Source organism: Carassius gibelio, chromosome A18, assembly GCF_023724105.1.
Source record: "Carassius gibelio isolate Cgi1373 ecotype wild population from Czech Republic chromosome A18, carGib1.2-hapl.c, whole genome shotgun sequence".
In the NCBI taxonomy this organism is placed as follows: Eukaryota; Metazoa; Chordata; class Actinopteri; order Cypriniformes; family Cyprinidae; genus Carassius; species Carassius gibelio.
Genome location: NC_068388.1, coordinates 16,514,255 through 16,538,100, shown reverse-complemented (window position 1 = coordinate 16,538,100; position 23,846 = coordinate 16,514,255). Strand labels below are relative to the sequence as shown.

The 23,846-nt window shown below is 40.1% G+C and overlaps 1 protein-coding gene and 1 long non-coding RNA gene across 2 annotated transcripts; both read left to right on the top strand.

Annotated features, from left to right (window-relative positions):
* The first annotated feature begins 884 nt into the window (after positions 1-884).
* LOC127933969 (uncharacterized) lies at positions 885-5,749 on the top strand. The gene is made up of 2 exons (XR_008147649.1): positions 885-1,031; positions 5,689-5,749. It is a non-coding gene; the product is annotated as an uncharacterized LOC127933969 (long non-coding RNA).
* Positions 5,750-20,173: 14,424 nt separating this feature from the next.
* LOC127934147 (extracellular calcium-sensing receptor-like) lies at positions 20,174-23,402 on the top strand. Its single transcript, XM_052531331.1, has 6 exons — positions 20,174-20,382; positions 20,587-20,875; positions 20,950-21,705; positions 21,802-22,029; positions 22,288-22,411; positions 22,483-23,402. The coding sequence occupies exons 1-6, from the start codon at positions 20,174-20,176 to the stop codon at positions 23,400-23,402; spliced, it is 2,526 nt and encodes an 841-aa protein (XP_052387291.1).
* Positions 23,403-23,846: the final 444 nt, after the last annotated feature.

The window sequence follows — 23,846 nt, the reverse complement described above, 5'->3', positions numbered from 1 at the left end:
AGTGAGAGGAGCAGGAGCAGTGAGAGGAGCAGTGAGAGGAGCAGTGAGGGGAGCAGGAGCAGTGAGAGGAGCAGGAGCAGTGAGAGGAGCAGTGAGAGGAGCAGGAGCAGTGAGAGGAGCAGTGAGAGGAGCAGGAGCAGTGAGAGGAGCAGTGAGGGGAGCAGGAGCAGTGAGAGGAGCCGGAGCAGTGAGAGGAGCAGTGAGAGGAGCAGTGAGAGGTGCAGTGAGAGGAGCAGGAGCAGTGAAAGGAGCAGTGAGAGATGCAGGAGCAGTGAGAGGAGCAGTGAGAGGAGCAGTGAGAGATGCAGGAGCAGTGAGAGGAGCAGTGAGAGGAGCAGTGAGAGGTGCAGTGAGAGGAGCAGGAGCAGTGAGAGGAGCAGTGAGAGGAGCAGGAGCAGTGAGAGGAGCAGTGAGAGATTCAGTGAGAGGAGCAGTGAGAAATTGTTTTTATTTTACCCCCCCCCCCCCCCTCCTTTTTTATCTGGGCTTTTTGCTGTTGTTGTTTTTTTGTTCGGAATGCTCTTATGTGTTTCATGGATATTTTGTTCACTGTAGGCAATACTGTCAAACCTTTTCTGTTCTATCATACCGTGTTTCTACTGTACCTCCTGCAGTAAACAGTAAAGGAAAAAATGGCTTTTTACTGGAATGCTTTTGAATGTGAACATTACTGTACATTTGGACATACAGTTCCTAAGCAAGAAATTTAGTGTAAAACAGTGAATTGCATGTTTTGCATGCAAATACCTGCAAAACTGAGACTGAAAAGTCTATGCAGTTTTTGTAATGTCAACAATAGCCAGTATTTTGAAACCTGGTGTACTTTGATTGACTGCATGTAACTTGTGAGGTGAAAACAAGTGTTATTCTTTGACAGAATAATTTAATTTTGAGTCAGATTTCCAGTGTTTTGGTAAAGTTGGTGTGTGCAGAGAAAGATGTGTTCTATTTTGAAATGAAGATTTAGTATATATTTAACAAAATGTGTTTTTGAGAAGAAAATTATCCATTTGGCCAATTGTGTTTTGTAGGTGTTAGTCTGTGTTAAGAGTTTAGAAAAAGTATCTGAAGTATGGTTAAGCGCTTGTTAGCGATTGAAAAAAACTGTAATTGTGCAGAGACAACTGTCACACACAGTTCATTCATTATTCATAAATTGTTTGGATAGTGACAGTAGGAACAACAAAAGTGAGACTGAGTTGAGTGTAGTTCTTATATCAATTAAATTGCAACATTAAAGTGTGGGGTGGGAATGGTTAAGAATTGTTTCTGGTGTGTTTTGTGCATTGAACTGTTACTAGTTTTAGTGCAGTGTTGTGCTTATGGGATTGTGGATTTAGAGGAACAAACTGCAACACTGCAGTTTGGGGTGGGTGAAGGAAGGATCACACATTATTTTTATTGAGGAACAGAATTTTTTGTGTTGGGGCTTAGACGATTCCTCCTTTTGGACAGAACCTCTCCAGCCTTGGAAAAGATCCTGTCACATGGAACAGAGGATGCGGGGGAACATAAAAATGTCAGTGCCATCTGGTATAAATGAGGATACAGATGTTTATGTTGAGCCCAATATACTACTACATCCTCAGATCTTGTGAGATTCACTTCGGATAAATATTGATTTGATTGATAAAGATTGTTAGTAGTCTGTGCATGCTCGTGCAGTGCTCGATAATGCCTGAGCATGGAGGAGGTGTTATTGTTGTATGTCAGCTCCTTTAGGCACAGCAAGCATTTCACCTAGAAACATAAATGCATAGACAATGTAATACAGCCTTATAGTGAGTATTATTATTAGATCAAGACAGTAAAACAATAATAATACACATACCTTATTGTGACCCACCATTTAAAAAACTCACAGACAGGGGAGGATTTCCTCTTTCTTGCTGGCTCCATTACAAGGAAAAAGGAATAAAGGGTCACAAAAAGCAAACAAATCAAAAAGGGCAATCCAAATCAAAAAGCAGTCCAGTCCAAATCCAAAAAACAAAAGCAATCCAAAAAAATCTGATCTAATTAATATAAAAATACTATAATATAACTACTTTAATTAATAATAACAATATACTTATAACTAATAACCTGATATAATCTAATAATATACAGCCCTAACACATATATGTGTTACAGTTTGGGGTGTATGCTAACGGAAGAATAAAAGAGCTTGAGGAGGGTCTTGATCAATGAGTTTACTGAACAACGAAGGAGATTACAGACTATCGGTGTTTGGAATAACGGTGTTTAAAAAGAACAGCGTTAGGTAACGAAGTTATTTTTTCAGTAACGCGGTAATCTAACTAATTACTTTTCCCGTCGTTACAACGCCGTTAACGTTACTGAACGTTACAGTTTTTTTCAGTCACTAACAAGCATTTGTCCAAGCAGTTGTCACATTTTCAAAACTCTAAACACAATTAGCACAGCATCTATCTATTGTGGCCATACCATTCACACATTTCATGTCGTTTTCACACAATATGGAGTCATTGAACACATTTCCACAATGCTTACATTTTCTGAACAGACAAGCTATACCTCCCAACAAAATTATGAATCGTTTTTGTAGTATTTACAAATGTTAACACACAACATCCCACAATAGCAAAAACAATGTTCCAAACCTTAGATACAGTATAAAAACCTCTGCTTCTGCAATGATATCCGTTCAAAAACAATATATCTTTGCTGATTTATGTTGTGTAAATTGGGCCAACCACAGCTGATTCCAATCTGGCTTAGACTCAATGGCAGGGGTTATTTTTTTTCTATTACATTGACACTTATACAATACAGTAAAAGGAGGACTTTGAAGAGTGATGTTTTTGGAAACAGAAACAGAAAAAGACAAACACTGTAATGTATGGACGAGGAAGAGTAAGAGCAAGGGGCCCAGTGAGAGGAGCAGGCCCAGTGAGAGATGCAGGAGCAGTGAGAGATGCAGTGAGAGGAGCAGGAGCAGTGAGAAGAGCAGGTGCAGTGAGAGGAGAAGGAGCAGTGAGAGATGCAGTGAGAGGAGCAGGAGCAGTGAGAAGAGCAGGAGCAGTGAGAAGAGCAGGAGCAGTGAGAGATGCAGTGAGAGAAGCAGGAGCAGTGAGAGATCCAGGAGCAGTGAGAGGAGCAGGTGCAGTGAGAGGAGCAGGAGCAGTGAGAGATGCAGTGAGAGGAGCAGTGAGAGATGCAGTGAGAGAAGCAGGAGCAGTGAGAGATGCAGTGAGAGATGCAGTGAGAGAAGCAGGAGCAGTGAGAGGAGCAGGAGCAGTGAGAGATCCAGGAGCAGTGAGAGGAGCAGTGAGAGAAGCAGGAGCAGTGAGAGATCCAGGAGCAGTGAGAGGAGCAGGAGCAGTGAGAGATGCAGTGAGAGGAGCAGGAGCAGTGAGAGATCCAGGAGCAGTGAGAGGAGCAGGAGCAGTGAGAGGAGCAGTGAGAGATGCAGGAGCAGTGAGAGGAGCAGTGAGAGATGCAGAGAGAGGTGCAGGAGCAGTGAGAGGTGCAGTGAGAGATTGCTTTTTTATCTGGGCATTTTACTGTTGTTGTTTTTTTGTTCAGAATGCTCTTATGTGTTTCATGGATATTTTGTCCACTGTAAGCAATACTGTCAAACCTGTTCTGTTCTCTCATACCGTGTTTCTACTGTACCTCCTGCAGTAAACAGTAAAGGCAAAAATAGCTTTTTACTGGAATGCTTTTGAATGTGAACATTACTGTACATTTGGACATACAGTTCCTAACCAAGAAATTTAATGTAAAACAGTGAATTGCATGTTTTGCATGTAAAACTGAAACATAAAAGTCTATGCAGTTTTTGTAATGTCAACAATAGCCAGTATTTTGAAACCTGGTGTACTTTGATTGACTGTATGTACAGTATTGTTCAAAATAATAGCAGTACAATGTGACTAACCAGAATAATCAAGGTTTTTCGTATATTTTTTTATTGCTACGTGGCAAACAAGTTACCAGTAGGTTTAGTAGATTCTCAGAAAACAAATGAGACCCAGCATTCATGATATGCACGCTCTTAAGGCTGTGCAATTGGGCAATTAGTTGAATTAGTTGAAAGGGGTGTGTTCAAAAAAATAGCAGTGTGGCATTCAATCACTGAGGTCATCAATTTTGTGAAGAAACAGGTGTGAATCAGGTGGCCCCTATTTAAGGATGAAGCCAACACTTGTTGAACATGCATTTGAAAGCTGAGGAAAATGGGTCGTTCAAGACATTGTTCAGAAGAACAGCGTACTTTGATTAAAAAGTTGATAAGAGAGGGGAAAACCTATAAAGAGGTGCAAAAAATGATAGACTGTTCAGCTAAAATGATCTCCAATGCCTTAAAATGGAGAGCAAAACCAGAGAGACGTGGAAGAAAACGGAAGACAACCATCAAAATGGATAGAAGAATAACCAGAATGGCAAAGGCTCAGCCAATGATCACCTCCAGGATGATCAAAGACAGTCTGGAGTTACCTGTAAGTACTGTGACAGTTAGAAGACGTCTGTGTGAAGCTAATCTATTTTCAAGAATCCCCCGCAAAGTCCCTCTGTTAAAAAAAAGGCATGTGCAGAAGAGGTTACAATTTGCCAAAGAACACATCAACTGGCCTAAAGAGAAATGGAGGAACATTTTGTGGACTGATGAGAGTAAAATTGTTCTTTTTGGGTCCAAGGGCCACAGGCAGTTTGTGAGACGACCCCCAAACTCTGAATTCAAGCCACAGTACACAGTGAAGACAGTGAAGCATGGAGGTGCAAGCATCATGATATGGGCATGTTTCTCCTACTATGGTGTTGGGCCTATTTATCGCATACCAGGGATCATGGATCAGTTTGCATATGTTAAAATACTTGAAGAGGTCATGTTGCCCTATGCTGAAGAGGACATGCCCTTGAAATCGTTGTTTCAACAAGACAATGACCCAAAACACACTAGTAAACGGGCAAAGTCTTGGTTCCAAACCAACAAAATTAATGTTATGGAGTGGCCAGCCCAATCTCCAGACCTTAATCCAATTGAGAACTTGTGGGGTGATATCAAAAATGCTGTTTCTGAAGCAAAACCAAGAAATGTGAATGAATTGTGGAATGTTGTTAAAGAATCATGGAGTGGAATAACAGCTGAGAGGTGCCACAAGTTGGTTGACTCCATGCCACACAGATGTCAAGCAGTTTTAAAAAACTGTGGTCATACAACTAAATATTAGTTTAGTGATTCACAGGATTGCTAAATCCCAGAAAAAAAAAAATGTTTGTACAAAATAGTTTTGAGTTTGTACAGTCAAAGGTAGACACTGCTATTTTTTTGAACACACCCCTTTCAACTAATTGCCCAATTGCACAGCCTTAAGAGCGTGCATATCATGAATGCTGGGTCTTGTTTGTTTTCTGACAATCTACTGAACCTACTGGTAACTTGTTTGCCACGTAGCAATAAAAAATATACTAAAAACCTTGATTATTCTGGTTAGTCACATTGTACTGCTATTATTTTGAACAATACTGTACCTTGTGAAGTGAAAACAAGTGTTATTCTTTGACAGAATACTTTAATTTTGAGTCAGATTTTCAGTGTTTTGGTAAAGTTTGTGTGTGCAGAGAAAGATGTGTTCTATTTTGAAATGAAGATTTAGCATATATTTAACAAAATGTGTTTTTGAGAAGAAAATTATCCATTTGGCCAATTGTGTTTTGAAGGTGTGAGTCTGTGTTAAGAGTTTAGAAAAAGTATCTGAAGTATGGTTAAGCGCTTGTTAGCGATTGAAAAAAACTGTAAATGCGGTGCGTTACTATGCATTGATTTAATAAACTATGCAATCCGAACGGACCCCTGGCTCACACAGCGAGTGAGCAGGTGGGTTAATGACGAGATAAGTGATTGTGATTGGCTAAGGCAGAGTCAGGTGTTTCATTGTAGCCAATCAGAGCCAGTGTTTTTACACACGCGGCTGCGCCAGCGGCGCCAAACACACACACTCACACACACGCAACAGTTACACAGAGATTCGCAGCAGCAGCAGAGATGGCAAGTCAGGAGCAATCCGATGAAAAGTTGGCATTTTCAAGGTGAAGATACAGTATTGTTCAAAATAATAGCAGTACAATGTGACTAACCAGAATAATCAAGGTTTTTCGTATATTTTTTTATTGCTACGTGGCAAACAAGTTACCAGTAGGTTTAGTAGATTCTCAGAAAACAAATGAGACCCAGCATTCATGATATGCACGCTCTTAAGGCTGTGCAATTGGGCAATTAGTTGAATTAGTTGAAAGGGGTGTGTTCAAAAAAATAGCAGTGTGGCATTCAATCACTGAGGTCATCAATTTTGTGAAGAAACAGGTGTGAATCAGGTGGCCCCTATTTAAGGATGAAGCCAACACTTGTTGAACATGCATTTGAAAGCTGAGGAAAATGGGTCGTTCAAGACATTGTTCAGAAGAACAGCGTACTTTGATTAAAAAGTTGATAAGAGAGGGGAAAACCTATAAAGAGGTGCAAAAAATGATAGGCTGTTCAGCTAAAATGATCTCCAATGCCTTAAAATGGAGAGCAAAACCAGAGAGACGTGGAAGAAAACGGAAGACAACCATCAAAATGGATAGAAGAATAACCAGAATGGCAAAGGCTCAGCCAATGATCACCTCCAGGATGATCAAAGACAGTCTGGAGTTACCTGTAAGTACTGTGACAGTTAGAAGACGTCTGTGTGAAGCTAATCTATTTTCAAGAATCCCCCGCAAAGTCCCTCTGTTAAAAAAAAGGCATGTGCAGAAGAGGTTACAATTTGCCAAAGAACACATCAACTGGCCTAAAGAGAAATGGAGGAACATTTTGTGGACTGATGAGAGTAAAATTGTTCTTTTTGGGTCCAAGGGCCACAGGCAGTTTGTGAGACGACCCCCAAACTCTGAATTCAAGCCACAGTACACAGTGAAGACAGTGAAGCATGGAGGTGCAAGCATCATGATATGGGCATGTTTCTCCTACTATGGTGTTGGGCCTATTTATCGCATACCAGGGATCATGGATCAGTTTGCATATGTTAAAATACTTGAAGAGGTCATGTTGCCCTATGCTGAAGAGGACATGCCCTTGAAATGGTTGTTTCAACAAGACAATGACCCAAAACACACTAGTAAACGGGCAAAGTCTTGGTTCCAAACCAACAAAATTAATGTTATGGAGTGGCCAGCCCAATCTCCAGACCTTAATCCAATTGAGAACTTGTGGGGTGATATCAAAAATGCTGTTTCTGAAGCAAAACCAAGAAATGTGAATGAATTGTGGAATGTTGTTAAAGAATCATGGAGTGGAATAACAGCTGAGAGGTGCCACAAGTTGGTTGACTCCATGCCACACAGATGTCAAGCAGTTTTAAAAAACTGTGGTCATACAACTAAATATTAGTTTAGTGATTCACAGGATTGCTAAATCCCAGAAAAAAAAAATGTTTGTACAAAATAGTTTTGAGTTTGTACAGTCAAAGGTAGACACTGCTATTTTTTTGAACACACCCCTTTCAACTAATTGCCCAATTGCACAGCCTTAAGAGCGTGCATATCATGAATGCTGGGTCTTGTTTGTTTTCTGACAATCTACTGAACCTACTGGTAACTTGTTTGCCACGTAGCAATAAAAAATATACTAAAAACCTTGATTATTCTGGTTAGTCACATTGTACTGCTATTATTTTGAACAATACTGTATAAGCACTACTTCAAATTCATTGTGGTCAAAGGCAAGAACGTGCATGTAATGTGTACATGTAATGTGTGACACGCATCTACAAAGCTAGTGGCCAAAAACACTTTTCTTACTAAGATAATACTTGAAGTGCTGGATAAAACTCTTGCTGTCTGTTGACGTGCAATAAATATTGAAAGTTATGTACCTGTCTGTTCTACTCATTTCAACTGACTTGTGAAAACTGCAAAAAAAAAAAAAGTACAAATTCTCTGAATTTTTTATTTATTATTATTTTTGTTTGTTTTTTACAGTAACGCAAATAGTTACTTTCCCTGGTAACGAGTTACTTTTATTATAAACTAATTCAGTTACTAACTCCGTTACTTTTTGGAACAAGTAGTGAGTAACTATAACTAATTACTTTATTAAAGTAACGTTCCCAACAGTGCAGACTGTATACACAACACATTAACTGAACTCACATCACATTAGGTTAGGTTACTTTACAATAGGTTAACTTACAAATAACAGCATTATAATAATCTCGGACCAAGAAGAACTAAACAGACAGGGTATTTAAGCACACAGAAGGTAATGAGGGAACTGGAGACAGGTGGTGATCAATCAATTAACAAAACAAGGAAAGAAAGATGACCAAATAAGGGAACAGAAATCCATGAACGTAACAGTTCGCCCCCTCCCAGAACGGTGCGTCCTCGCACCGCAAGAGGAATACCAGTGGAGAGAGGGTGGGGGTTCTGGAGGCAGAGAAGGGGCAGGCGAAGAGGGAGCAAGGAGGTAGGAACCAGGGCGGAGTGGATGGAGGGAGGAGCCCGGAGCAGGTGGAGCCAAATGGTCCTCCAGAGACCAGCCAGGATGGAGATCCACGGTTGAGTTGACGGCGGGAGGAGCCATGGTGGAGAAGGGGCCGACAGACGGAGACTGCACCGGTGGGTGAGGAGCCCAAGATGGAGCAGCACAGCCACAGAGCCAGGGTGAAGCCGAGGATAAGAAAGGCCTAGGTGGAGCAGAAGGCTCAGGTTACCAAGGCGGAGGCAGGGCCCTGGAAGACCGCTGCAAAGCCGGAGTGACTGAGGATGGAAGTGGAACCAGAGGGAAGGAGGAGCCTGACAGAGCCGGCGGGATGGAGTGATGAGGTGAAGCCAGAGGAATGGAGTCCCGAGGTGGCGGATGGTCGACGACTGACCAAGGTGGAGCCGGAGGGACGAGGGAGCCAGGTAGAGCAGGTGGGATGCCAGGCCACGGTGGAGACGAGGAGCTGAGAGCTAAGGCGGAGCCGCTGGGTCGAAGGACCGAAGAGGAGTCCAGGGCTCGGAGGCTGGAGGTGGAGACAGTGAATTCACACGCCAAGGCGGAGCTGGAGACTGGAAGTCCTGCGGTGAGCCATCGCGCCCAGATGGCGTGGACTGAGGGTGAGCTGCGGGACTGACTGGCACCAGCAGAGATGAGGTCGAAGAACTGGCTAGTCTAGGAGGAGAAGAGAGAGGAAGGATGGGAGGAAACACAGGATCGGGGCTGGAGCGGGCCAGCAGAGAGACAGGAGATACAGAGCTGGATTGAACCAGCGGAAGTGGAGCAGGGGAACTGGCAGATCTAGGAGGAGGCGGGAGAGGGAGGCTTGGGGTGAACACAGGAAATTCAGGGCTGAACAGAACCAGCGGAGACATGGGAGATTCAGGGCTGGGAGGAACCAGCGGAGACACAGAAAATTCAGGGCTGGGCGGAACCAGCGGAGACACAGAAAATTCAGGGCTGGGCGGAACCAGGGGAGAAACAGAAAATTCAGGGCTGGGTGGAACCAGCGGAAATGGAGCAGAGGAACTGACTGGAGGAGGTGGGAGTGGGAGACTGAGAGGGTATACTGGACGATCAGGGCTGGACGGAACCAGCGGAGAAACAGAAAATTCAGGAATTACCTCCATAGACCAGTCCATAAAGTCCATAAATTGCTCCATATCATTTCCAGAGACCGAAAACAGCTCACCCTCAGTCGCAGAAGTGTGGGCAGGGCTTTCCTCCACGCACTCAATCTCCACTAAAACTCCCACAACGCACTGTGTTGCCGGCTCACACACCTGGTCAGTCTCGCTCTCAAGGTCCTGCTCCCTTGTCAGTGAAAGGCTTGGGCTCTGCGGCTGCGGTGGGCTCTGGCTCCGTGCGGCGTGATGGCGGCTGGCTGGTCTCTGGGTCGGGAGTGGGGCTGGAGATATCCTCTTCGGCGGATTGTCCATGAAGATCCATTTTTCTCAAGCACCCACTCCACGAAAGCGGCAAAATCCTCTTGGGGACCGCTCGCTCAGGCCGGTGTAGTAGAAGTTAGAGAGCGAGCGGTCAGGAAAGTGGGTAAGGCATGCCAGATCGAAAAAGTCCCTGGTATGGTCCTCCAGCGAACGGTCCGGTTGCTCCAGGCACAGGAGTTGGACTGCTGGAATAGCCATTCTGGGAGAGGAAGGAAAGCAAAAAACTAAAAACTAAAAGAAAGAAAAACGCAGCTAACTAAACTGTTTTGGTCCGTGATTCTGTCACAGTTTGGGATGTATGCTAACGGAAGAATAAAAGAGATTGAAGAGCTTGATCAATGAGGAGTTTACTGAACAAGGAAGGAGATTACAGACTATATACAACACATTAACTGAACTCACATCACGTTAGGTTAGGTTACTTCACAATAGGTTAACTTACAAATAGCAGCATTATAATAATCACAGACCAAGAAGAACTAAACAGACAGGGTATTTAAGCACACAGAAGGTAATGAGGGAACTGGAGAGGAACTGGTGGGGATCAATCAATTAACAAAACAAGAAAAAGAAGATCCATGCATGTAAAAATTTGACACAATAACGACGACACAAATATCTAACTCTGACTCTGACTCTACTACAACTGATTAATCTACTCCTGACAACACCCACAATGTGGCGTGAGTTTTAAACCCCCTTTATCCGGAAAAAAACACTCAGAAAGAACCGATGACGTGTCCACACAAACCGAGGCATCGTTTGTCATCAGTCACGTGATTTCCATGTTAACAACAAAAGCCTCGAATCGCGGCTTCCTCTGGTACGCCTCTTTTTTCTCGACACAAGCTCCGACGCCTTGGTTCAAACTGAGGTGAGTTACGTTTAACCATATGGATGATGATGTATTTTTGCATATTTTGTGATTGCTCTCTGGAGACAGTTAAGGGATATGTTAATCATCAAATCTTACACAGACATGAAGCAAATGCTCAATTTCCATGTTGCTTCCCAGAATGCAAATGTAAATTCTCAAAATACAATCCTCTCAAAGCTCATGTTTATCGGCATCACAAAAGACCACATACTCATTTTGACAATTTGACGGGCACATTTGTTTGCAACAATACAGACTGTCAACAACAATTTACAGACATGAACAATGTCTTTTCTCATCTCAGGTCACATTTAGCCAAGGGAGAGGTGGTGTGTTGTCCTTTTGAAAAATGTGACCATTTCAGTTTAAGATCAAGTATCACTACTATCAAGTATCACAAGTATCACACTATTGTTGCACGTACTATGTCACCTGAAGATGTCACAAATCCATGCTCTTCAAGTTCTTTGACATCTGCCAACAATTTAGCAAAAATCTTGGTTTGACCAAAATAGTTAAAGTCGCTCTCATAACACAAACGTTATAACTGGATGGGATCAATGCATGGCAAAATGGCTCAAAGTTGCCAAGTGTAAAATACACTACAATCATTTTGTGTCTTTTTTTAGCTGACCCAAGGGGATTCACAATCTCAAAGGCATCCTGGTACAAGATAAATTGTATTGTTTCGGTTCTCATCATGACCAAGACACATACTTTGTGGATGCACGTACGAAAAGATTTTATGATAATACTATCTTCTTTGGTATTCTGTGGAAAGTAATGAATTACACTGCCAATGATTTGTTTGCTGAAAACACTTCTGATGCATCAGGTTCACCTGCTCCAGGATTCTCAATTTCACCACCCGGCTCTTCAAGTGGAAGACCTGAGTAACACACTGATACAACATTAAACAATCCACAAACATTTTGAAACCAAAACATGTAGTTTGTCGATTCTTGTAATTCATATGCAGAGAATTTGCAATGTGAACATGCCTTTAGCACGCCTGGCAAACAAATTGTGTCACACGTGCAGTTCACAGAGCGATTATATGTACAAACCTGATTCCAAAAAAGTTGGGAAGCTGTAGAAATTAAAAAAGGAATGGTATAATTTACAAATCTCATAAACTAATATTTTTTTCACAATAGAATATATATAAAATATCAAATGTTGAAAGTGAGATATTTTGAAATGTCATGCCAAATATTGGCTCATTTTGGATTTCATGAGAGCTACACATTCCAAAAAAGTTGACAGGTAGCAATAAGAGGCAGGAAAAGTTAAATGTACATATAAGGAACAGCTGCAGGACAGATTTGCAACTTATTAGGTCAATTGGCAACATGATTGGGTATAAAAAGACCCTCTCAGAGTGGCAGTGTCTCTCAAAAGTCAAGATGGCCAGAGGATCACCAATTCCCCCAATGCTGCAGCGAAAAATAGTGGAGCAATATCAGAAAGAAGTTTCTCAGAGAAAAATTGCAAAGAGTTTGAAGTTCTCATCATCTACAGTTCAAAATATCATCCAAAGATTCAGAGAATCTGGAACAATCTCTGTGGGTAAGGGTCAAGGCCAGAAAACCATACTGGATGCACGTGACCCTCGGGCCCTTAGACAGCACTGCATCACATAAAGGAATGCTACTGTAATGGAAATCACAACATAAGCTCAGGAATACTTCCAAAAACGTTGGTGAACACAATCCACCATGGCATTCACCGTTGCTGGCTTAAACTATATAGGTCAAAATAGAAGCCATATCTAAACATGATCCAGAAGCGCAGGTGTTTTCTCTGGGCCAAGGCTCATTTAAAATGGACTGTGGCAAAGTGGAGAACTGTTCTGTGGTCAGACAAATCAAAATTTTTAGTTCTTTTTGGGAAACTGGGACGCCATGTCATCTGGACTGAAGAGGACAAGGACAACCCAAGTTGTTATCAGCGCTCAGTTCAGAAGCCTGCCTCTCTGATGGTATGGGGTTGCATGAGTGCGTGTGGCATGGGCAGCTTACACATCTGGAAAGGCACCATCAATGTTGAAAGGTATATCCAAGTTCTAGAACAGCATATCCTCCCATCCAGATATCGTCTCTTTCAGGGAAGACCCAGACGTTTGCAGACTGTTATGAAAAGAAGAGGGGATGCCACACAGTGGTAAACATGGCCTTGTCTCAACTTTTTTTGAATGTGTAGCTCTCATGAAATGAAAAATAAGTTTATTGTCTTTCACAATCGCGGGGATATAGAAACATTCTTATTAAAATGTGTTGATGTACAGGGGTTGAAAGTCAATGCCATGTTTTGGGGAGTAATTTCATTTATAATAATTTATTTGCTCTACATTGTTGAATATTATTGTTTTGTGAAATAAATATAAAAATACCCAGTGAAACAAGGAATGTCTTTTTATTGATCTCTATGCATCCGTAGGACTTGGACACATTTTTATATATATTTGTGCTGATGGAAAAAGGCCCAAAAGTCAATGCCATGTTACTTACATAATCTATCAAAGCAACCAATGACTTAAGCCTATGTATGTGTAGCTTAGTCTATATAGAGAACCATCAGTCCTATCATGCAAATGTTGTTGCTCTTTTTTGCTAGGTGATAAACTTTTTTTTTTCATGCACATATAAAAAATATTAGTGTGTAGATCATAATTGTTCCTGTATATAATTAAAAGGAAAATAAAAATACTTAAAACCAAATGAAGTATATAAATTTGCCAAAGTCAGGAACATTTTTTTTTTATTTAAAATGAAAGAAATATGAAAAATAAACACATTTGAAAAAAAAAAAAAATCAAGAGGGGAGGATTCCAGTTATTGCATAACACCCATATTTATCCTTAAAATAGTGATATGATCACTAACGTTCCCATCTTATAAGTGATACATATTTTTAGAGAATTAGATAATTAAAAATTCCTTAAACAAAATTGTCTACTTAACTTTGATATTGTCTAAGGTATGTTACAATCGATCATAAAATATGTGAATTTGTCATTACATAATCGAACAGCGAAAGGTATAAATATTTTATTAATTTGCCTAAGTATAATCAACCAATGCAGGCGTTTTACCGGCTGTTTGGATGAATTTACTTCCATACATTAGAGATGTGGCCTAGGTTTAATTTTTAGAGATGTCGCATTTTTGCACATGCGCACAACACATGGGTGTTCACCTGACATCACCCGATGACATATTTTTACGTATGGCATAGGCGTGGCGTCTGACGTCACACTTGGATGTGGGAGGGGTTGGATGTCCACCGCAAGCTGCAGCGAGACGCTCCTCCGTGGGGCGGGTCAAGAAATTTTACTTTATTTGTGGGGCGGGCTGGGGCGGGCCAAATAATTTCATAAAAGCGGGACCCGTGGGTTGGAAAAAACCCAGACCCACGCATCACTAATAGAAAGGCATGTACAATGATTATTGCATCTTTATTGGATATGCATTTGTAGGAAATTTACTTTATGAAAGCTTCCCTTAACCCTTTTTGTGCCTGACCTGGCAGTAATGGTTGCTAATTGCACTTATTTTTTATTTGGTCATTATGGAAGGGAGCTGCTTCAATTCTGTTCTTGCACATTGTTAGTTTACTCGTAGAAAACATTCAAATTCATCCTGAAGTCAGTTCTATTTTCTCTCCCAAAAACAATATTAGCACATTTTAAGCAACCACAGTATGGTTTTCCAGCCTTGACCCTTACGCACAGAGATTGTTCCAGATTCTCTGAATCTTTGGATGATAGTATGCACTGTAGATGATGATAACTTAAAACTCTTTGCAATTTTTCTCTTAGAAACTTCTTTCTGATATTGCTCCACTATTTTAAGCCACAGCATTGGGAGAATTGAGACTTCTGAGAGACACTGTCACTCTGAGAGGCTCTTTTAATACTCAATCATGTTGCCAATTTCACCTAATAAGTTGCAAACTGGCCCTCCAGCTGTTCCTTATATGTACATTTAACTTTTCCCGCCTCTTATTGCTACCTGTCCCAACTTTTTTTGAATGTGTAGCTCTCATGAAATCCAAAATGAGACAATATTTGGCATGACATTTCAAAATGTCTCACTTTCAACATTTGATATGTTATCTATACTCTGTTGTGAATAAAATATAAGTTTATGAGATTTGTAAATTATTCCATTTCTTTTTTACTCAAAATTTGTACAGTGTCCCAACTTTTTGGGAATCTGGTTTGTATTTTAAATATCAGTTTCACTTTTCGAAAGTTGCAATCTAATCCTATTTACATGAAATAGCCCTTGAATTTGTCATTACATAATCGAACAGCGAAAGGTATAAATATTTTATTAATTTACCTAAGTATAATCAACCAATGCAGGCGTTTTACCGACTGTTTGGATGAATTTACTTCCATACATTAGAGATGTGGCCTAGGTTTAGTTTGTACTATTTAAATTTAAGTTATTTAACCTGTATTAGTAAAAAGAAAGATAACATTATTTAATTTGATCCCCGAAACAACATACTTCCGGCATTTTTGCACATGCGCACAACACATGGGTGTTCACCTGGCATCACCCGATGACATATTTTTACATTTACTGACCTGTTGCTATGACAGCAAGTCCAGGAAGAGCTTTAAAAGAACCAGATAATCCTAGGTCATGCCAAACGGTCAACAATCAAATCCAGCTAAATGAGTTGGCGAATTACAATGAATGGGCCCCCGTGCAGTTAGGAAAACTTCTGGAAAAGTATATATATATATATATATATATATATATATATATATATATATATATATATATAAAAACAGAACTGAGCATAGAACAATATTTGTGTTTTGACTAGTTGCCCTATGCAGTGTTCTAAAATATAAAATTAATAATTTCTAAAAATAAAAGTATAATACAAGATGAGAAATTTCATGACAAACATGTAGTGATCAATTGGACATGACTACATAATTCAAGGTGCAAGGTGGAAGTTTTTTTTTGAACTTCACTAAACAAATGTTGTGCCACGTAAACCAGCAAAAGATAAAAGAAAAATGTTATATGTATCTAAGTTGACTATGATCCTACTCTTGACAGAGAGATGGTTTGGTTTTTGAGAGTTTTTTTTTTTTGGCTCCGTAATGATGGAGGCGTCATGACAACAGAGTTATCCAAAAAAGATCCAAATGCAGGCTTTATTAGTAAACATGGTCAGACAGACAGGTACCAGTAACAGCAAACAATAATATCCCAGGCAAAGACAAAAAATAATCCAGAAACCAGATAAACAGTCCAAGATCCAAAATACACAAAGGCAAGGGTAACACAGGCAGGAACACAGAAACTAGGAATCATTACAGGCTAAACAATCACCAGCAAAGTGGTCAAGTGTGAGTGCATCTTTTAAAGTCCTTCTAATATGAGTCAGCTGTGAACTGATGATGAGATTTAATGAGAGACAGGTGATGCAATAGATCATGGGTCCAGCAAAGGATTATGGGGAATGTAGTCCAGGGTGAATGTGGAAGTGAAGCAACAAGGGATTGTGGTAGAATTAGCAGAGCAAGGTACCAAGGCGGAGCTGGCAGAGCAGAAAGCCAGGGTGGAGCCGGTGCAGCAGAGGGGCCAAGTCCAAGTCGTTGACCACCAGAGCAGAGCAGAAAGAGTTGAAGAGCACCTGGGTGGAGCCAATAAGCCAGACTGATTAGGCAGAACTGGAACACAGAGCACAAAGAGGCTAACAATGGCTTCAGCGATCGTAACGTGACTATCCGGGGCCAAGTATTGTTTAGCGATTATCACAGTCATACCTGATAGCTACTTTACGGAGACACTCGTAGTTTCTTAGTCTTTCCTAGCCTGTTTACCTGTATTTTGATTCTTGCTTTTGTATTTTTGGATTGCCCTATCGTCTTGCCGTTGGGACTCTGTTTGACCCTGCCTGTATGACCCTGCCTGGATTATTGCTTGTGTACTCGGTGAACAATATCCAAAGGGCTTTAAAGCCTTTTGGATATTGTTCACCGATCGACAACCCACATATGCTTTCGGAATACTCTTTTGTCTTGCCCTCAACTAGGGGTGCTCCGATCACGATCGGCCGATCGTTAATGCGCATCTCGTCAGTAAAGCCGGTTATCTAATCAGCGGTTAATTCCATCAGGTGCGTGATTTCACATAGAGCAGCTGTTACTACACAGAGCCGTTGTTAACTGAGAAGATGCGCCAAAAAACGCTGAAAATGAAGTGGATTTGCGCATCTTCTCAGTTAACAACAGCTCTGTGTAGTAACAGCTGCTCTATGTGAAATCACGCACCTGATGGAATTAACCGCTGATTAGATAACCGGCTTTACTGACGAGATGCGCATAACGATCGGCCGATCGTGATCGGAGCACCCCTACCCTCAACATATCTGTTTACTGATGTTTGACCCTGCCTTTGTTTGACTATGTTTCTAAATAAAAGCTTGCACATGGATCCGCATGCCTCACGTCTCATCGGCTCTGTTATGGTTGCTGTGCTTATTCTATTTGTGTATCGCATTGTAGGCTACAAGATGTAAATCATTGACATTTAAATATACACACATAGTAGAACATGTATGAAGTAGTAGCTATTTTAGTGGATTTTTTTTTTTTTTTACCATTCCCAAGTTCTGATTTCTGAGTGATTCATGAAGAGGCAATGGTTGTTTGATTTGTGCTCATTTCATTCATAAAGCTTTAATTTATTCACTTCACGTACTCATTATTGCATAGTTCATTATGTATAATATCACTGATCACCTGGCTCACCTGTTATACAGTAAACATGAGGCGTGACTGTGCCAGCCTAAGCCGAATATTATTCAGCAGAACTTTTGTTTCCTGTTATTTGTTTTGAAGCCATTATCCGTGCTTTCCAAATAAAGTATTCGGCTTCGTGCACAACCCTAATGAATAATGCTCTCTTCCATCCTCAGTACCATGACTAAGGTGCCCTTGAGCAAGGCATGGAAATCCCAATTGCTCCCATGTGGCCACACCAAAAATGGCTGCCCACTGTTCTGGGTGTGTCTTTGTGTGTGTGTTTTTTCACTACTCACTTCTGTGCGTTTGCACTTGGATGGGATTAATGCAGACCACAAATTCTGAGTATTGGACACCATACTTAGCCACACGTAATGTCACTTTCAGTTCAACTACTAATAATAATTACAATGAACACAAAGAAATGACATTCAACTTCTTGTCACCAAAAGAGAATATGGCTGTTTACTTAGTCATATTCAATAAATCCCATGAAAATATGGAGAGAAATAATATTAACAGGTCTGGCTGTTCATACAGTTTGCTTAGTTTTTTTTTTTTTTTTTAACACAAAGATCATTGGCCTTATTGCATTGAACATCAAACAAAGAAAAGAAAAGAATACATGCAGAAAATATTGTTAGTTCTATATAATAAAATTAATATTTACAAAGGCCTTTTTTTTTACCTCTATTTGTACATAATTTTCAATAGTCCCAATGTCACGCCCAAGGACTGTTCTGTGTGTTTTGTTTTGTTTCACTCATGTCCCATGCATCTTTCGATATATTTTTCCCTTGTGTTTTTCTATGCCCATATCTCATCTTCCTGTTGATGTTCCCTGATTGTTCTATTCAATTCCAGGTTTGTCTCGTATTTCCCTGTCTGAGTTGTGTATTTAAGGATCATTCTAATGTTAAATGTCATTCCTTGTCTGTTCTCCTGTGCTTGTAGAGTTGCTGAAGTTTATTCTACGTCTCCTTGTGTCCTTGTTCCAGTGAACTGTGACAGACGGTGAACCAAAAAAGAGAAGGGTGATAGCATCTGATGACAAGCTGTGGCATTTGTGGCAGCACTGTCATAGGTTGGAGTGATATGTGAATAAATTCCTAAAGCTTGCTAACCAGGTGAGCTGGAATGACGCTGCTCTAGGTGCATTTCCAGCTGGTGCTTGAGGACGAGACTATACACTGCGATGTTGCCATGTATGATTTTTCCCTTGATCGAGCTTGTTAATCTAGTCCTTTATTTAAATTGCTCCAATTCTGAAGTCCCCGAGGCCACTCGGAAACCGGCTGTGGCACTTAAAAGCCCACCAGCCAATGCCATATCATGCCCGCTGGTCATTTCACTTCCAAGCCTTCAGCTGACAGTATCCTACCACTGAGTCTGCTCCAGTAATGGCTCCAGACCCAAAGTCTGCTACAGTTTCTGCTCCAGCCACTGAGTCCAATCCAGTGTCAGATCAAGCCCCTGAGTCTCCTCCTAAGAGGGCTCCATTCACCACATCCAGCCCGAGGAGGGCTCCAGTCCCAACATCCAGCCCAGTGAGGGCCCCTGTTCCCACATCCTCCCCACAAAGGCCTCAGAAGCCACTATGGGGAGTTGTGTGTGGGGGGGTGTATAGGCATCTAAAGCCTAGGCCGTGTGCCGAGGTCTGGCTTCTTGAACTGTCCACTCCGCCATGGCCTTCTGAATCATCTTCTCTGCCATGGGCTCCTGAACTGTCTGCTCCGCCATGGTCCTCTGAACTGTCTGCTCCACCATGGCTTCTTAGGCAGTCTGCTGAGCCACGGGACCTGGATCTGGTACCGCCTTGGAGGCATCCTGTCCTGTCCAAGCCTGTCCTGAGGGACCTGCAAGGTGCCCATCCCTCTATGTTTTTTGGGGCGAGGTCTCACATTCGGAAGGGGGTTGTAATGTCAAGTCCATGTGCTGATCTTTTTTTATGTTTTTTTTTATGTGTCCCATCTCTTGGGTTTTCCTATGCACAAATTTGGTCTTCTTGTTCATGTTCCCTGATTGTTCTATTTAATACCAGGTATGTCGCGTTTTCCCTGTTTAAGTTGTGTATTTAAGGATCATTCTGTTCAGAGTTTCTTCATCCACTGTTAAATGTAATTCCTTGTATGTTCTCCTGTGCTCCTGAAGTTGTTCTTATTTTTGGATAATTATTAAATATTGTTAATGTTTATTCTACATCTCCTCATTTCCTCACTCCAGTCAATTGTGACACCAAATGAGCATAGATCCAAATTAATAGATGTAATAAAGGTTATGTAAAATATATTTGAGTAGTATTTCTAAAGGCTTCACTATTCCAATATTCACAATATACTACTGTCTGACAATGTAAAAAAAAAAAAAAAAAAAAAAATCTGAGCAAATTAGCTTGACTTTATTCCACCCCTATTTGACCTGATATGTCTTGTCTTGCTGTCATATCTTGCCCCATGATGTTATTGGCCACATTCTCAATTCACATTCTTCCAGAATAATTATGCATATAAAAGTGCAAATAATGTAGCATGCCATTTGCATTTGTTAGTCACAGTCAAGATCACAGTTGAGTCTTTGGGATGTTCATCTTTATTTACACATTATTGATTTTCCATCAGCTTCATACCAAAGCAGTAAACACTCTTTGCAAAATAATGGGAGACCCTCAGTATCCGCTGTTTTCCAAGGATGGAGACTTAACTATTGGAGGACTTTTTCCAGTCCACAGCAAAGAAACATTACCTTCATTTGAGTTTACACAAAAACCTCAGCTTCTATCATGCTCCAGGTTTGTTACATTTGAAACATTAGACATGTACTTAAAACAAAAAGGGCATTTGAAATTAAAATGCAATATATCTATAATTTGATTTATTTTTATGTATGTATTTATTTATTCACTTTAAAAAAAAAAAAAAAAAAACTTTTGCAGCATCTGACTTTTTAAAATGTAGTTTATATTTAGCCTACTGATTTAATGAATATTTTGCAGTGTGTATCTGAGAGATTTTCGACTGGCCCAAATCATGATGTTTGCCATTGAGGAGATTAACAGAAGTGAAAGTTTGCTTCCAAATGTTTCTATTGGCTACAGAATCTATGATTCCTGTGGGTCAAGACTGTCTACAATGAGTGCCACTATGGGTCTGATGAATAGTCAGGAATTTGGTGTAGGATACAGATGCAATGGTCAGTCTACTTTACATGCTATCATCGGCGAATCAGAGTCTACCGCAACAGTGATTCTGTCCAGAACTACAGGACCTTTTAAAATTCCAGTGGTGAGGATCAATAACACTGAATGTTAAACACAATCACAGATAAAAATATCACTTTCTCATGCTTTCTTTTTCAGATAAGTCACTCAGCATCATGTGAATGTCTCAGTAATAGAAAAGATTACCCTACAGTCTTCAGGACTATGGCTAGTGATTACCACCAGAGCAGAGCACTGGCATCTATAGTAAAGGACTTAGGCTGGTCTTGGGTGGGAGCTGTGAACAGTGACAATGAATATGGAAATTATGGGATGACAATATTTTTAAAAATAGCACAGGAGATGGGAATTTGTGTTGAGTACTCTGTAAAATTCTACCGAACAGAGCCAGAAAAACTCAAGAAAGTGGTAGACACAATAAAAAAAAGCACAGCAAAAGTGATTATTGCATTTATTTCACTTCCTGAAATGGGCTTATTAACTGATCAGTTAAGTATTCAGAACATTACAGGTTTCCAAATGATTGGAGTGAAGTCATGGATAACTGTAAAGAGTCTGATCACTCCAAACAGTTATCGAGTGCTTGGAGGGTCACTGGGGTTTGCAGTGAAAAAAAATAATGTTGAAGGGTTTGCAGATTATGTCTTAAAAGAATTCTGGAACACAGCTTTTCCATGTTCAAAGACTGAGGGGAATGTTTCTCAATATGCGTTAAGTTGCAGCAGATATGAAGAACTACTTTTACTAAAAAATTACATTGAAGATGTGCCTGAACAAAGATATGCAAGTTATGTCTACAAAGCAGTTTATGCTGTCGCTCATTCACTACACATTCTACTAAAGTGCAAAGAAAAAGAAGGCTGTGAGAAAGGCTTGACAATACAACCACAGCAGGTAAAAGATAAAAGAAAGGTGAAAAGTAATAGAGAAAATTAGGGGAACCATCTGTTAAAATGACTCTGTGATAATGTCAATGTATTTTTTGAATAGATTGTTGAGGCTCTAAAACAGGTCAATTTCTCCATAAAGATGGGGGATAGTGTGTGGTTTGACAGCACTGGTGGCACAGTAGCCCAATATGACATTATCAACTGGCAGCGAGACTCAGATGGTTCAATAAAATTTAAATCAGTGGGATACTATGATGACTCACTGCCCCCACACCAACGCTTTGTGTTTAACACTCAAAACGTAATCTGGGCTGGAGGACAGCTGGAGGTACATAAACACAATAAATCAATCAATAATAATAATAATATTAATAAAAATAATAATAAAGTACTTGTATTGATCTTACAGAAACAGCTAATAATAGATGACAAACAATTTAATATTACTTTTAAGAACATGCATTCTTTTAGATCACTTTAAATTCACTTTTCAAAACATTCTATCTATCTATCTATCTATCTATCTATCTATCTATCTATCTATCTATCTATCTATCTATCTATCTATCTATCTACTTACATGCAGAAGCCAAGGTCTGTGTGCAGTGAGAGTTGTCCTCCAGGCACTAGGAAGGCCGCACAGAAAGGAAGACCTGTTTGCTGTTATGACTGTATTCCATGTGCAGAAGGAGAAATCAGTACTGAGACAGGTAATCTCATAGCCTTTCTCATTCATGTATTTCTTTTTGTGTCTAACTAATGATTGTAACTTCCTTTCCAGATTCAAATAACTGCAAGCAGTGTCCAAGGGAATACTGGCCTAATGCTGAGAAAAATAAATGTATGCTAAAGGCTATAGAGTATCTGTTATTCACAGAAGTTATGGGTATAGTGTTAGTCTTTTCCTCACTCTTTGGAGTAGGATTAACTGCGCTGGTGGCCATTCTGTTTTACAGAAAGAAGAGCACCCCCATAATAAAAGCCAACAACTCAGAGCTGAGCTTCTTACTGCTCTTCTCATTGACTCTGTGTTTCCTCTGTTCTCTTACTTTCATTGGCCGGCCCACTGAGTGGTCCTGTATGTTGCGTCACACAGCATTTGGGATCACATTTGTCCTCTGTATTTCTTGTGTTCTGGGGAAAACAATAGTGGTGTTGATGGCCTTTAAGTCTACACTTCCAGGAAGTAATGTCATGAAATGGTTTGGGCCTAAACAACAGCGACTCAGTGTGCTTTTCTTTACTCTTGTACAGGTTCTTATCTGTGTGCTTTGGCTAACAATATCTCCTCCATTTCCTCAAAAAAATATGAAATATTATAAGGAAAAGATCATTCTTGAGTGCAGTCTGGGTTCTAATATAGGTTTCTGGGCTGTGCTTGGTTACATTGGCCTACTGGCCTTCTTTTGCTTCATTCTTGCTTTCCTGGCTCGCACACTGCCTGATAATTTCAATGAAGCTAAATTCATTACATTCAGTATGCTGATATTCTGTGCTGTATGGATCACCTTTATCCCAGCTTATGTCAGTTCTCCAGGAAAATTTACTGTAGCTGTGCAGATATTTGCCATTTTAGCCTCAAGCTTTGGTTTACTTTTTTGTTTATTTTTACCTAAATGTTATATCATCCTCTTCAAACCTGAAGAAAATACAAAGCATAATTTAATGGGGAAAACGATGTATTATACTGCTAAGAAATAATCGCGTTTATTAACTTGTTGTTATTATAATTATTTTTTTTACATAAATAATGACTTTGAGATTATACTATTAAAAGCAGGATATATTGTTGAAATGCTGACAATACTAGCATATCTTCACTATATTTGAAAAGGTAAATTTATAATTTTACTCCAATACATTTATCTATACCATTTACTTACATTTTCAACTGCAAAGCATAAACAACAACACTAAGAAAAAAAAAAGTGATGCAAATTATATCCATATGAATATTCTGTGCAAGTTGGTTCCTTTAATTTCTTCTGTTAAATTTGTTCCCAACAAGGTCCAAATGACAAATTTTGCAATATAAACACAGTTTTGGCTTAAAAATATACAAACCTGGAAATGGTTATTCTGTTCAGCATGATAGTAATGTGTGATAAAATGCTGACAGAAAAGTAATTTTTGGCTAAACTATCC